This window comes from Galleria mellonella, unplaced genomic scaffold, assembly GCF_026898425.1.
Source record: "Galleria mellonella isolate WM207_F2 unplaced genomic scaffold, CSIRO_AGI_GalMel_v1 utg132, whole genome shotgun sequence".
NCBI classification, from domain to species: domain Eukaryota; kingdom Metazoa; phylum Arthropoda; class Insecta; order Lepidoptera; family Pyralidae; genus Galleria; species Galleria mellonella.
In genome coordinates this window covers 1,326,303-1,341,577 of record NW_026441989.1, presented here as the reverse complement: position 1 = coordinate 1,341,577, position 15,275 = coordinate 1,326,303, and the positions used below count along the sequence as shown (strand labels likewise).

Here is a 15,275-nt window from a genome sequence, read left to right as displayed (position 1 = left end):
CTATCGGAGGATTCTTGGATACTTCGGTCATGTTGCTCGACGACAGTCTGACAATCTGGTCAAACTAATGGTTGTAGGCAAAATAAAGGGAAAAAGACCACGCGGACGATCGCCTAATCGATGGTCGGACCAAGTAACCGCCGTTACGGGACTGTCAATTGCAGCTGCCCTGCGAGAAGCTGAAGACCGTGCAAAATGGAATAACATCATAAGAGAGATAACAGACACCTTTCAAGGACACGACCTTCAGTAATGAAGAGGACGAAGAGAGAGAGATATTAAATAGTTGATGATTAAATCAGAGTATGCGTAGTTTGATTCTAAACTCAGAGATTTGAACTGTCCTGAGTAGGATCCTAAATGCTAAGTAGACCTAACATTAAAATAGTTTCATGTTTATACTAAACGTACAATACTTATACCCATTTTTTGTAACTTGACGAGCCCAGTTTTAATGGAGTTTAGACCTAAAGCTGTGTGAATGGCTCAAGATACTCCAACCTCAATTTTCACGAGGTATTTGGATAAATCATCGAAAACACTTCGGCAATTGGATTTCTGTAATAGATATTAACTATTTTACGATCTACAGATTACACAAACAACTACGTACTATTTTTTGTTGAATAAACAAACTATTATATTCTATTTACCTACTGAATTCTTCCTCCTCCTACGTTGGGCTCGATACAATTTTATCGTCACAATATTATGGAAAACAAAATGTATGCAATTATGTTTCCACATTCCTAGTTGATGGAATTACGTCACCAAATGTAGTAGGGAGTTCGAATATGAAGGCGGTTCAGAACGGTTCCTTATGGAGGTTTACGTGGGAGGATTTTATTAGTAGTGGTAAAAACTATAACTCTTAAATTATTCATTGTCCATAAAGAGCATAGTCATATTTAGAGAGGGAGTCGAGTAAGCCGTGCCCACCATAGAATTGTCTGATGCCCACTCCAAAATAAGGAACGGTGATTTCAGCTATACGCAAAGTCAAGTTCGAATGTAAATTTTCGCTATTTGTAAGAGGTCAGGCCCTTCTTGAAGATAACTTGATATATGCCAATGAGAATGAGCACGAATAATTAAAAGCATCTTTATAAAATTACATACATTTTGTTTCTCTATTATATCATGACGATAAAACAATGTAAAAATACCCAATACTTAAAACTTAAACTACGATAAAAGCACATACATGCATGAAAAGGGGATATAAATACTTACAACGAGTACCCAGCAGACATAAACAACGTTATCTATAATACGAGAGTAACTCTTTATTGAACATAATTGGTATAACTTTTCCAAGCTGTTTGTCGCATGATGTAATATAATGTCAGCCATGACCAGCGCCGCCTCTTCGATGCGTAGTTGACCCCAATCGCCCCCAATCGAAGGACTAAATTGTTTGTCACATTGTTATACATAATATGATATATACTCAACGAAGAAAAATAAAGTACGGCATTATTATTACTTAATTTCATAAATTGTCTTCTGGGATTATAGTTTTACATAAGTGCTCGACTGGATATTACGAATGTTTTCGTAATAGTTAAGTGATATCTCTGGCATCGCTCGAGTAAAATTTTAAAACTCTGACATATCCAATAAGATTACCAACCCATCTGTCTAATTTTATCTAAATTAGACTAGTAGTTTAACAGGGAAAATATAATAAACAGTCAGACTCCCTTTTATATTTATTTTAATAGTTGGTTACTGGAAATGGATATGACGGAATGTTTTGTTTAAATAGATGATATGGAGGTCCAATATCGAGGAGGACATGAAAGTACAGAACTTAGCCACTATGATAACCCAGGACAGAGTTGACTAAAAAAACCCAAACCCAAAAAGTGCTGGGATTAAGGGTTGGAGGAAGATGATGATATGGAGGGACTGAAAAACCAATTTCTGGTACGGAACCCTATGTAGTTAAGTGCTATACCAAGTGACTAGGCGGCGGGGGCGTCGGACACAGTTGTTATTGCTAATTGACCCGACGTACGCGACATTTCGCTAAATGATCCGCCACCTTGGCTCGACACCTTCGTACATAGCCGCCGCATCAGCTCTCTCGACAACAACATGAAAATTGTTGTGTCAATTAGGACTACAGGACCAGATGACCGCATTTTAAATATATTTTAAACTAGCCTATGCTCGCGACTTTGTATGGAAGTAGAAATACCAATTAAATAAATCATTTCTAGATGGCGAATCAAAATAACACACATCAGATTTTGAGTTAGACCTTCAGAAACACAAGTGTGAACAGAAACAAATTAATGCGATGTAATTAATTTGGTTCAATAGTTTTTACGTGATGTCAGAATAAACAAACACAGACAAAAATTCTAAAAATATTGTTTTGACTTCTATTGGTATTGGCGTGAATTTACTGGGTACAGAGGAATAACACCTGAGTCCTCAGGAGTGGCAACGCATAGGGGACGTCATGGGCGAAACAGTATACTATGTTATGTCCATGGTACTGCTCATGTCTATAGGCGACTGTTACCACTTTCCATCAGGTGGGCCGTCAGCTTGTTTGCCATTCTAAGTTGTATAAAAAAAAAAAACTATTTTTTTAAACCTTTATACACATATAATATTTTTTTTAAATATATTCTATGCACAAATATCGCATCGTCTAATTTTACAACTATCGTCTATTTAGACAATTTTATTACACAGCTATTTAAATATATTAATTTCATTTACATTACATATGTAATGCAAATAAAATTAATTCACGTAAACTGTACAATGAAACGGGCAGTGTGCTTGTTTTCCACTGTCGTGGTATAAAAAAACTGTGTTATAGTAAAAGTGATGGTACTACACCAGCTGATGATGATAATATACCAGGAATTATTCCCGGGGTATGTACCTACCGCGTGGAGATCAACCTGATATTGCGCTGCTACTTAGAGTTTTTATATAACTTGGAATTCCTCATAGCCTCAATGGTCGCGTATTGCGCGGTTTCAGAGATGTTTCCTCCCACGGACACTCAGGTTGTGGAATGAGTTCCCTGCCGAGGTTTTCCCAAGAGACTACAGCATGGGGTTCTTCAAAAGAGGGGTAAAGAGCTTTCTTCAGGGTCGGCAACGAACGCGTAATACCTCTGGCATTGCAGGTGTTCATAGGCTACGGTAACCACTTACTATCAGGTGGGCCGCATGCTTGTTTGCCACCTCAGTGGTATAAAAAAAAATCCAAACATGCTAACCACTAACTTAATCGGAAGTAGTAACTAACGTCTGTACCTGTACCCACATGAACAATCATTATGGACATGAAAGAAAACACCGTAACTCTCGTGATACTTCTTATCATCATCACTATATCAGCCTTTAACTGTTCACTACTGAATATACCTCCCCCTTGGGGGGTTTTGCCAGTAGTTGCCACGCTTGGCAGGCGGATTGGCAACTGCGGTTAGACTTTAGAGATTTTTTAAGAGAGACGCTGCTGCCCATTCCTCGCCCTCCCTTAGTCGCCTCTTACGACACACATGGAAAAGGAAAGGTCTATTTTATGCCACACGGCAACGTTACTCCATTTACGTTGCTATTCCTGACAATTCAATAACACATGCATATACTACAACTTAATCATGAAGAGTAGACGAAGTAACAAATTACTCTTATAATAATAGCATTATGTGCCTATAAGTGCATTTAACAAGTAAATTAAATTAATCATTTGGCAGTAGCCGAGTGGGGTTTTTAACCAACCAGGGTGGCGCGGTGGCGAAGCAATGTCGCCATTTTATCGCATAAATAACCAGTACTACGATTTTTAAAGCCATTTATTCGAATAGATGATAATTAAAAACATCATAGTTTATTTATTTTCCTTCCGTGATTGTGTACACGCGTACAGCCATAAACTCTAAAGATAAATTTTTTCCTGATTTTGATCTTTAAGTAATTAATATACACAATTAATTACTTAATTAATTCTCAAGATACAAAAAAGGATATTGGTAGATTCCGCAAAACATAAGATTACGCTTTAGAACGTAAAGTTCGAAATAATAAATAAAGGCTTTAAAGTCTTAATTATTTAATTTAAATAATATTATACATATATTCTTAGAAAGTACTCATGCTAAATAATGTAGAGTAGGTTCGTCCGTCTCATATATCTCTTGTAACGTCTCCAATACTAGAGACTGTATAAAATCTACCTGAAAATAATCAAAATGCAAATGAAACCGGTTCCGTAATCAAATGGTCTATATCTAATTACCCATTTTAGTGGTATAAAGATGCCACTGGCATTTATACCATAAAGCAGCTGTGCATAGCTGTATCGGTTTGGAGGGTGGGATATAGCAGTGAAATTGATGGGTACAGAGGAAAAACATCTCAGTCCTCAGTGTATTCGGTGATAGTCATGATACCATTCATGTCTACAGGTAACGGTTACTACTTTTCGATGTGTAGGACATCAACTTGTTTGCCATTTTACAACAAAAAAATAATAAATTATAGACGGCGATTTCGTCCTTATCCCTTCAATAAGCAATTAAAATACAGCGCTTCAAGTATGTTATCCCACTTGTGAAGTACGAGACTCATACACACATTCGTATTATGTTAATTATATAACTCGAAAGTATTTATCGTCTGGTTTTATTTTATTTCTACATTCTATAGTGGCAATGAACTGGTCATAAAACTCAAAAAACCGACAACCGATGGGGAAAAAGGTTCTCGAGTGGCGTCTCTGCAGGCAAGCGTAACCTGCCATAAGATAGAATGGTGACCTCAAAAGTATTGCAGGGACTTCTATGTGCAAATGATAGTTCTTTGTAGTGAAATATGTGGAAAACCTATGTACAACGATATTTTTTATTTATTTATTATTTTTATTTTTTATTTTAGGTAGATAGATATAGATAGACTATACAATTGTTGTATGTAAGCTACATATATGAAAACACACAGTTATGAAGGAAAGGGATTGTTAGTAAACCAAGTCCGGCGACCCCAGAGCGAACAGTGTACATAAGTACAAAGAGGGCAATTTCTACGCGATTCTTGTGGAAACAATCGTAGTTTTTTTTTTAATGGGTGATAATAGAATGGTAAACCCGCCCGCGCTATCGGTATACACTGGCGGGGCACCAGTGGGGGACGATAGCCAGTTAGCCCATCGTGACGAATTCCACTAAAATTAGTGAAGGTCGACCTGATTGGGTGTATTGCTAGCAATGGGTCAGTAAGACCCCATCACTAACAATCCCTTTCTCCAAACAATCGTAATTAATTCCTGATGAATTCATCACGACCAGCCAATCGATCTTATTTTAATCTTCCTTAAAGTCCTTTACTAGTACCTCGCTAGCGTAAATAAAAGCCAAGTTCAGTAATTTATTTACCTGATGAGATGGACAGTAACCGTCATCAGTAGATCTAGCGACAGTGATCAGAACTGGTGGCGGAAGCTTTTGCAATAAAAGAGTCAGGGATTTTTTAACTGTGTTTTGTATTTCTTTTCGCGTGCTAATATGATACGGAAGCCCGCCCTGGTCCCTGGTACAGCCAGCTGCGAAGACTGCCCACCAGTCAGGCTTCTCATTAAGACGCTCCGCTTCCTTAGATACTGCTGCAACTAACTCTGATACCTGTACAATACAAATTTGTCTAAATACTTGTTTATAGTTATTCTGAAGAATATGAAGTGTCATCATAAATTAAATAGTAAAGATATAATCGGTAATGTTATATACTAAAAATAACAGAGTCTGAAATGACTGAATCGATTTTAATAGCAAGTATAGTATTGGTATCTTGGATAATAATAAAAGATTGGGTCTCACTAAAAAACCGACTTAATTTGTGACAAAACCAATTATTTTAATTTAAAAATTTAACTACTAAACGGATTTTGATAAACTTTCTATGGAATCAATCTGTAAATATATCCTTTCTGATCAAAAAAGAACTTTCCAAATCGGTTTAGACCTGATGGAGTTATGAGGTAATAAACATAAAAAATACAGCCGAATTGAGAACCGCCTTCGTTTTGAAGTCGGTTGTAAAGATATTTTATAAAATCCCTTATGTAAAGCCGTGGATTTTCACCCCTTTGTATATAAAGTAGTAAATTTTCAATAACAGTTTATTCTTAAATTGTGAAGACTAAATATATTAATAAAAAAAATGTAGAGTAAAATGTTACCATGTCGTAAGTATAGGATTTTTGTCCTGAATAATTTTGTAGATTACCATATTCTTCTAAATGTTGAAATATATTTTCGAGTTCTTGTAGTTGCAATTCTCTTGACTCGATAACTTTTTCCACTGTAATAATGTCATCGTTTTCAGGAAGCTTAAAGGTAAATATGGGTTCCAAACGATCATATAATCCTATATTTTCATACAAGGATAAGAAAGGATTTCCTGTGCTGAAAAAATCCAAGTCTATATCAAGTACGTAGGGTTGACAAATTTTCATGTCCTCAATTAATTTATAAAATTCATGTTGATTTTTGTTTAATTTAGAATTAGAAAATTCCGCTACGGTCAACCTAAACTTTCTCTCGTTATATAATTCTGTGGAGTACAATGCGTCTGAGAGGTAATACGGTTCCTTGCTGTCTACACGGAGCAACCCCGTGCGTGGATGATCGCCAACTCGTATAATACGAGTGCCATCTGTAAATTGTGTGGCCCAAGGTGGACGAAGCCACACCACGTGACCAATGTGACCAGCCGCCGCAGCTGGCACTATCCAGTTTTCTATTTGTAACAAGGGCAAAAGTTTCTTTCCAGAGCGTGCCTCTTCACCCTTCAATTTTCTATCAATAAGCATGTCAGGATGAGCGTCTAAATGCAATAAAGTCGTACCTTCTACAGGTAGCTTTTTCCCACCAATAGCTGAATATATAAATTGCAAAACGTCATTGTGCTCCTCAACAACGTAAATGGGAATCTTTTTGAAACGTTTCATTGGCTGAAAGGAACTTTCTCCTGAGATTTCGGCCATTATGACGAAAGTTCAGCTCATTGTTGTTGCAAATTTTAACATGTTCAAAGGTAAACAGGAACGGAATTCTGAAAAGAAAATATTATAGTTATAAACCTGCGTACATTTTTAAATTCATTACAGTGCAAAATTTCAGAGGTTGCAGATATAAAACTATAGTTGTAAAGTATGTAGGTACCGAGTAAACTAGATTAATGGAAAATTATCGTCTTTCCGAACATCATATCCTTGACTAAGACAACAGTGTCGCTTTACGTATTTAGTCTATCCGAGGGCTCTTTAAATATGGGTCAAGGTTTTTTGTCGGAAAAACCAGAGGGAAGTTCCACCCCGCCCGTTACTCGCGGCAACTGCGCACTTGTTAGAGCCTATTTGTTGACTTTGTTCTACAATTTGTAACGTCGCAAGGACAGTGATAGATAGAGTACACATAAACAAACCGATCCCTCCAATATTGTATGCAATATCTACACCAAACAAACAGTCATAAATTTTAATTTATTATAAGGTCAGAGTCTTTTACGCGATGATGCAGCATGAGAAAGGTACATGTATATATAATAATATATATAAGATTTTAATGTAATAACTACCGGTCTAACTTATGTGTATTTAGATCGAGAAAGCTCGACTAGTTTCGACATCAATTCGTGACCCATAATCATGAGTGACTGTGACATGAGCGCGCTATATAATTGTAAATAATAACTAGACTTTAACTTTTTTATGGATGAAAATAAAATGTTAACCCCACCTGTGCTATTAATTTGCACTATCGAGGTACCGGTAAAGGTTCTTTAATGCGTGACAATGAAAAGGTAACCCCGCTATCGGTATACACTGGCGGGGCACCGTAAGGGACGATACGTGGGGATGAAAGCAGGTCAGTTAGCCCATCGTGATGAAATTCACAAGAATGATACCCACGATGGTTTCCAAGGCGAACCGCGTGGAGGTCGACCTGATAGGGTGTATTGCTAGTAATGGAGAAATGAAACCCCATTACTAACAACCCCTTTCCCGCCACCAGTAAAGGTTGATGAAGTCAGGTCAGTTGGCTCATCATTTCGTATTCATCTGAAATTAACCACAATTATTTCCAGGGTGAAATGCATTGAGGTCGACCTGAGAGCGTATTTCGCTAGTAATAGAGCCGTTAGGCTCTATTTTAGTTTAGTACCCTCTCCTGAGAAAGGCACCCTTACAAATGTTATAAATGTGAAAGTATGTTTGTTTTTTTGTTACCTTATAGCGCCTTAACGGCCAAATTAATCAGTAGGGAAAGGGATTGTTAGTAATGCGAACTATCAGTCCCATTGCTAGCGATATACCCTATCAGGTCGATTTCCACGTGGTTCCCCCTGGTACCCATTGTGCTGGTGTATTACCCAGGTGTATTCATCACGATGGGCTAACTGACCTGCCTTTCATCCTCACCTATCACTCCTCACTGGTGCCTCACCAGCGTATAACATTAGCGCAGGCGGGGTTACCACTCCATTATCATCCATTGAAAAAAAAACTAATCATTATGAAATTTTAGTATCCACGATGTATACGGGGCGGAGAAGGATATAAGCTACTTTTAATCCCGATCATTGAATATATCCCGGACACGCGGACGTAGTCGCAGGTAAAAGCTAGTATAGAATAATAAAAAGATTTTCATTGTGCCGTGTTTAAAAATAGTCCTAATAGTGAAATATTTGAAGGGATACAAGAATGTCAAGGTGTCGAAAAAGTAATCCTGCACAGAACGTGGCGTGGGTGGTCGTGGGTCTCATCAGAACGGTCCTAAATGTTTCCCATTAGCGTCGGCAAACTTCCGGGCGGCGTGATGCGTAGATGCGCGCGGCCGCTGCGGCTCAAAGGCGAGAGGGGTGGGAGGACGGTTGCGGGCGCAGGGTGTTGTGACGGCTGCCGGGGTCGATAATGCGCGTCACTGACGTCACTACGCTACTACACCCGCCCAAACATGGCCCCCCGCGCCTCACCCTCGTGACCTATTGCGCCGTTACGCCCACCTGGGTCAAGGTGCGGAAGCCGCGCTGGACCCGCCCGGATGTTGGCGAAGCTGATCTCTTGTCGCATCAATGTCCCTTGAAATGACACAAAATCTATCGCCATGTTTATATTACGTAACAAACCTACGGGTCTGGTCAAACACCAAGTGTTTTTTTTTTTCATACTAAGTACATTTGTCTCAACTTCTGATACCAAAGACTTCTGATTGACCTATCATTCAGTTTAAAGATTAAGATGGCAGTGAAATAAGAGGGTACGAAGATATAACATCTTAGTCCTCAGCAATGGAAACGCATGAGTACTACCACGGACTTCAGTGTATTCCGTGCTGTTCACGTCTACGGCGTCGGTGAATGCTTTCCATTTTTTTTAATAGGTGATAATGGAATGGTAACCCCGCCTACGCTATCGGGATACACTGGCGGAGCAGTGAAGGGTGATAGATGAGGACGAAAAGGCAGGTCAGTTAGCCCATCATGATGAATTCATCAGGAATTAACCATGATAGTTTCCAGGGAGAACCGCGAGGAGGTCAATCTGGTTGGGTATATTGCTAGCAATGGGATTCTCAGTCTCCATTACTAACAATCCCTTTCCCCCCACTGACCGTTCCATAAGGTGGACCATCAACTTATTTGCTATTTAATGGTGCTTAAAATCCACTATAAATATAGTGGATTATGTATAAAAATTTATACAGCTAGAACTGTCGCTTATGGGCATAAACAGATATCAATATCTGTTTATGCCCATAAGCAGATATTGATATCTTTCCATTACAAATACAGTGATAGAATACAGTGTGATGCCCGTGATACCCTCCATGCGTTGCCGTTCCGGAGTAATCCTGAGGAATAGGGAGTTATTCGTTCGTAACCTGTTGTTTTACTGCCATATATAAATATATCAATATATTTCGCAATGTTTTAAAATGTGTTTTCTCATTACCTACATTTATATATATAGTATATTTAGATTATTTAATATAGAATAGGAGTCTGTAATGATAAGAGTCGCCTCCGGAACTGGTGTGTATGAAGGAAATTATGAAAATGGACGAAACAAGAAATGATCTAAAGGTGAGTAACTAAAAGATTTTTTTGGCACTCTCTTCTTTCTGCCTACTCTTAAAGTTATTTAGCATAAAAATAAATAGAAACGGTTACTTCCAAAAAGTCTGTGTCTAAAAATATCCTTCTTATATAGGTATAATATTGAACCTTCCTAAATACAGCGATAGTATTAATAAAACTGTCATAGATAAAGAATAGTATCCCTCATTCTATGAATGTTGTACACCTTTCCTTTTCCCAAGGAAATAAGTCGGTTTACAAAAAATGATCCTTAATACAAAATCGTTGTGACAGAATGTTCAATAATACTTTTCCATATTTAAACGTAGAAAGTTTCAGTTTCATGAATACTATTATTAATGCAGATATTATATATTATACATTTTCTGTTATAACCTATTTCCGTCATCATTAGCTACTATTTTCGTTGTTTGTATTTTATTTTGAAAGTTTTAAAGAATATACTGATTTTTATAATAGCCCATACACTCAGAGGATTTATTTGTTATTGATTATACTTTATTATTTTATAAATAGCAATTTCAGTCATGACAAAATTAGTACATGAAAGTAATATCCTACAGATTATAAAAATAATTCTCAATATCACGGAAGATAAACACAATAAAATACGGTAGAAAAGAAAACTAGCTCTTTTTTGAAGTAGCTTAATAGTTCTGTTAATCTTCATAAAAGTTGGCATACATATAGTATTTGTAATGGAAAATTATATTATGATCTACTTTTTATTCATTATTTTATTTATTTATTACAGTCACAAGGACGAACAGGCAAATCTTTTATTAAATATTTTTTCTATAATCACTGATATTATATGTAACTTTGTTATTACATTTCATACATACAATAAAAACGTAATACAACACAAGTTCCGTTAAAAGAATGATTTTCGCCTTTGGTGTTGTGGTTGATCATGGGTGGTGGTAGTATTTTACCATCAGGTGATCCGCAAGCTCGTTTGCTCCGTGTCATAAAAAAAAAACGGAAACGGAATTATTATCCAATTTATGCTATTCGTTTACGATAGCGTGGTACTGAGGTTGGTAAGTGAAAATACACTATGAGCAATGGAGCCTTGTGACCTCACTACCAACAATTCCTTGTTTTTATGAGATGAAAATGGGATGGTAACCCCATCAGAAATATCAGTATATGATGGCAGGATACCAGTGAGTGATAATAGATGAAAATAAAATCAGGTCAATTAACCTAGTACAACAAAGTCACCAAGAGTTAACAGTGATGATTTCAATCATGATCAGACAAGAGTATATTGTAAGCAATAAGGACTATAGTCTGAAAATTTAAACTTTATTGGATAAAAATTATTTGAAAAATTTCAAAGCAAATAGGAAATAGCTGCAATGTTTTTATTAGTACATTTATATGCAACATATTTTATGATGTTATGTTTTAATTCCTAGGCAGAGCAGTTTTTAAATTACCAGAAACATTGAAAATAGTTCAATTGTTTTTAAAAATTGACAAATAATTGTGACATTACCACACTTCATTAAGAATATTCAATTAACAGTTTCTTAGAATGTCTTTATGCATAGTTTGTCTGGGTTAATACCAATTTTTAACCTACATTTAAAGACTTGAGAAATCTATATGAAAGAACTCTAGTCACAATTACAATCATGATTCTATTGTTCAAGAATTATATCCAAGTTTGTAGTATATGAAATTTTATAAAAGAATTTCAGGTATCTATCTCTTTAATACTAAAGACAAGAAGGCCATGATAGATTTAATACAAAAATAGGATTAATTTTGTGCAAAATTGACAAATTGTATTGAATAAAATCATAATTTATTGAGATATTTGAATTCATTATCCTCCCTAATTTAATGTAATGTAAATTAGACTCTATTTACAGTGTTAAGCCTCTATAACTCTCCCTAAAGCTATGTCAAAAATTATAAGTATTTGTATAAGGAATAAAAACAGAATGATAAAAGTGGTGACAATGGTGTCTGGTTAGTTGACACATTGTGATAAATTAATTAAGAATTAATCAGCATTGTTCACTGTGTGGTCCCAGCATAGAATGTGCCCCCACACCCCGTCTTTTCCCATGGGTGGCATAAGTGACAACTAAGGAAATTTAATAATGGAACTGGAGCATGGAATGGACAGAAAGGATGGACAACAGGCTCCCATACCAGGTAGGTACTTTGATTTATTTAATAAGATTATGTTTATGTACTCTATTTTAAACATGCATATAAATATACTAATAATTTTAAATCATTCCAATCCCATTAATATATAGTAGTATCCAGTAGTGATAGTTTATATATAAACAGTATAGGGTTTTCACAAATAGTATATTTAAGTTTCTTTAGAGTCGACAACGCATTAGTGATACACCTAGTGTGTCAGAAATCCATAGGTTACAGTAACTGCTTATCATCAAACGGGCTGTATACTTGTTTACCAATTTGGTATAAAAAAGAAAACAGTTTTTAATTAGCTACCTATTATTTTAAAGAGTGGTGACAACTCATTCTGATAAACTAACTATGATTTAGGCCTCAAGATCGAATCCCAACATAAACATTTAAAATTTCAAAATAATTATCACTTTCTTCGTGTTTTAAACCACGTGAAAGATTTTCATGTACCTCTTGCCTCAATAAAATGCCTCATTAATAAAAGGAACGTAAAATATTTTCAGAAGCAGACAAACAATTTAAAAAAATAAAACGAAGCAAAGTATATCTTTTAGTAGCTTGTATAGTTAGTGTATAAAAGATTTGATTAATATTAAAAACAAGATATCACACAATTTGAGGATATATTTAACTGTATTAACAACAAAATACGTTAAACAAAATAAATGTACGTACTTTTATATTTTTCAAATCTGTGACATGTGAAATAATAACAGAGGAACTAATCACTATGTTAAAAGTCGGCACTGCTTTTATATCAATAAATCTCGAAAATTAATAATTAACTAATGTAACTAATTAGAAGTACAAACACAACCAAACCAGTTAATACTCATTATATTGTCTTTATCATAGTACAGCTATTTATTATAATGTCTTTATCCAAGTAATTAATATCAATAGGTATTATAAAAGTTCTAGATACTTAATAGCGTACATTTTCAAATTCCACGAAATGGTTATATAGTTTTGTTCGCCTCAGTTCTGGCCACTTTGAATAAATAGATTCCTTTATATATATTCGAAGTGACGTGTCTATGCTTAGGTAAGTGACAATTGTTACTAAAAAAAAATTACAGATGTCAAAATGTTGGTTTAATGTCAATGATATTTCGATACTTTATGATACATTCATACAATAGAATCGAAACCTGTCAATGATTACGTCTTCAAATGACCAGTGATTCAATGCGAATCGTATAATCTGTCAATCTTTGAATTGAAGATAAATACAGTGGATTTCATTTATTATGACCTTGGTTGTAGCTGTAGGCTGTAGCGACCATTTACTTATAGCGACGTTAAGTCAAGTCCCTTGAATTTAAAGCATACTTTAGTACAAAATTCATGTAGCTATAGCAACTTCTGATGTAATGCCGAGTTTGGGTGTAGCGATTGTTTTTAATGAATCATTTGTAACAAATTCCTAGAAATCCCATGCAAATATTGCGACCGAAATTGGCCGCTAAAGAGATACCAAGATTCCTTTCTTTCACAAAAATTTCTAACCTTTTGTTTACATCCACACAAATGGTCAGCAATTAAGGAGACTTTTACTTATTGTTTATAGATATCAGCTAAGTAGGTAAGGAAGCGTGTACGTTTCCGAGTTGAATTTATGGTTCAGTTACAAAGTGATACTCTGAGTAGCAATTGAGTTTAGTAAACTTTTGGAATAGTATGACTGCCTCGACGGACATTCACTGTTAAATAAAAGGCGGAAATCATTTCAAAATTGAAAAACGGTGAAAACAATGCTGATTTGTGCGAAGAACAAACTATACATGTGTACGTGTCTGTATCTCTTTACCTTTGCCTGTAACGACTTCCGGATATAACGACAAAAATAGAGTGGTTCCTTCATCGTCCAGTGAAATCTACAGTTTTTTTTTTATATACAACTTAGAATGGCAAACAAGCTGACGGCCCACCTGATGGAAAGTGGTAATCGTCGCTCATGAGCAGTACCATGGACATAACAGAATATACTGTTTCGCCCATGATACCCTCCGTGTGTTGCCATTCCTGAGGACTCAGGTATTATTCCTCTGTACCCTGTAAATTCACTGCCATATCCCATCCTTCAACCGAAACAATTCAAAATTTTTTCAAAATATTTAGTTATGAATTTCGTCGTTCTTACATTTGGAAAATTCTCGAAATCATAATTAAAAAAATTAGGCTCTCTAGATAAGTGGCAAGCGAATTCGTCGATGGAATCGACATCGCTAGCGAGTCCGTGAGATAGAATGAGATAGCAACGCCGGGTGACTCACTCCAACTCACGAATTCGCTAGCGATATTGATACCATCGGCGAATTCGGTTGCCACTTATCTAGAGGCCCAGGGCGGCCAGGAATTTTTTTCTCTATTAATCTGCCCGATTGTGGTGTAAGGGCATCTGAGTACCATCGCCTCCCTAGCCATACTATTTGTATTTTCTCCGTAACTTGTATCCTTATTTTTCCTTTTCACTTATTACATTGCTTCTTATGACTGAGATGAATGGGAAAAGAATGGCTCCAATATTAAGGGCTGGTTTAAAAATAGAAGAATTAAAACTCAACTACTCCAGAAGTGTAACATTCCGTCCCTGAGTGTAACTAAAGCAGTCCCATTGTATCTGGAGGACACATTTCTAGTTAACAGCAATACCATGTTATTTCAATGAGCCCATGAGTCTAGATTCCTTTAGATACGACTAAAACTTGGTTTGGTCCATATTTTTATTCTTTGCACTTATGATCCGGATATGTTTAATCCACCAAAGGTCAGAGTTTTGGGAAAGTGTAAGGGAAATTATAGACAAATGTAAGTAGAATGAAAAAAATATTATGATAGGTGACTTTAACGGGTGGGCTGTAATGAATATGAAAGGATTTCATGAATGTTTGGAGATAAAAGAGTAAAATTTTATTATGTCGACTGATATGGCTTACATTACTATTTCATTCAGTG

The 15,275-nt window shown here is 35.9% G+C and overlaps 1 protein-coding gene across 4 annotated transcripts; it reads right to left on the bottom strand.

The window, feature by feature from the left end:
• Positions 1-4,069: 4,069 nt before the first annotated feature.
• Positions 4,070-13,383, bottom strand: LOC113518314 (UPF0489 protein C5orf22). Of its 4 annotated transcripts, XM_031913245.2 has the most exons (5): positions 12,993-13,232; positions 9,042-9,116; positions 6,211-7,085; positions 5,408-5,653; positions 4,070-4,210 (listed from the first exon to the last, which is right to left on the bottom strand). In XM_031913245.2, exons 3-5 carry the CDS (start codon positions 7,015-7,017, stop codon positions 4,127-4,129), a joined length of 1,137 nt encoding a protein of 378 aa, XP_031769105.2. In that variant the 5' UTR covers positions 7,018-7,085; positions 9,042-9,116; positions 12,993-13,232; the 3' UTR covers positions 4,070-4,126. The 4 variants fall into 4 exon arrangements, with proteins under 4 accessions (XP_031769105.2, XP_031769104.2, XP_026758977.2 ...); XM_031913244.2 differs by lacking the exons at positions 9,042-9,116; positions 12,993-13,232 and adding an exon at positions 13,255-13,383; XM_026903176.3 differs by lacking the exon at positions 9,042-9,116.
• Between the last annotated feature and the right edge of the window lie 1,892 nt (positions 13,384-15,275).

Bases quoted from the DNA above. Each gene is read 5' to 3' on its own strand.
- LOC113518314 (XM_031913244.2), bottom strand. From the start codon at position 7,017: ATGGCCGAAATCTCAGGAGAAAGTTCCTTTCAGCCAATGAAACGTTTC. The intron at 5,654-6,210 runs GTAACATTTTAC...TGTATTGTACAG, and splicing joins AATCCTATACTTACGACATG to GTATCAGAGTTAGTTGCAGC. The intron at 4,211-5,407 runs GTAAATAAATTA...GATTATTTTCAG, and splicing joins GTTACTGTCCATCTCATCAG to GTAGATTTTATACAGTCTCT.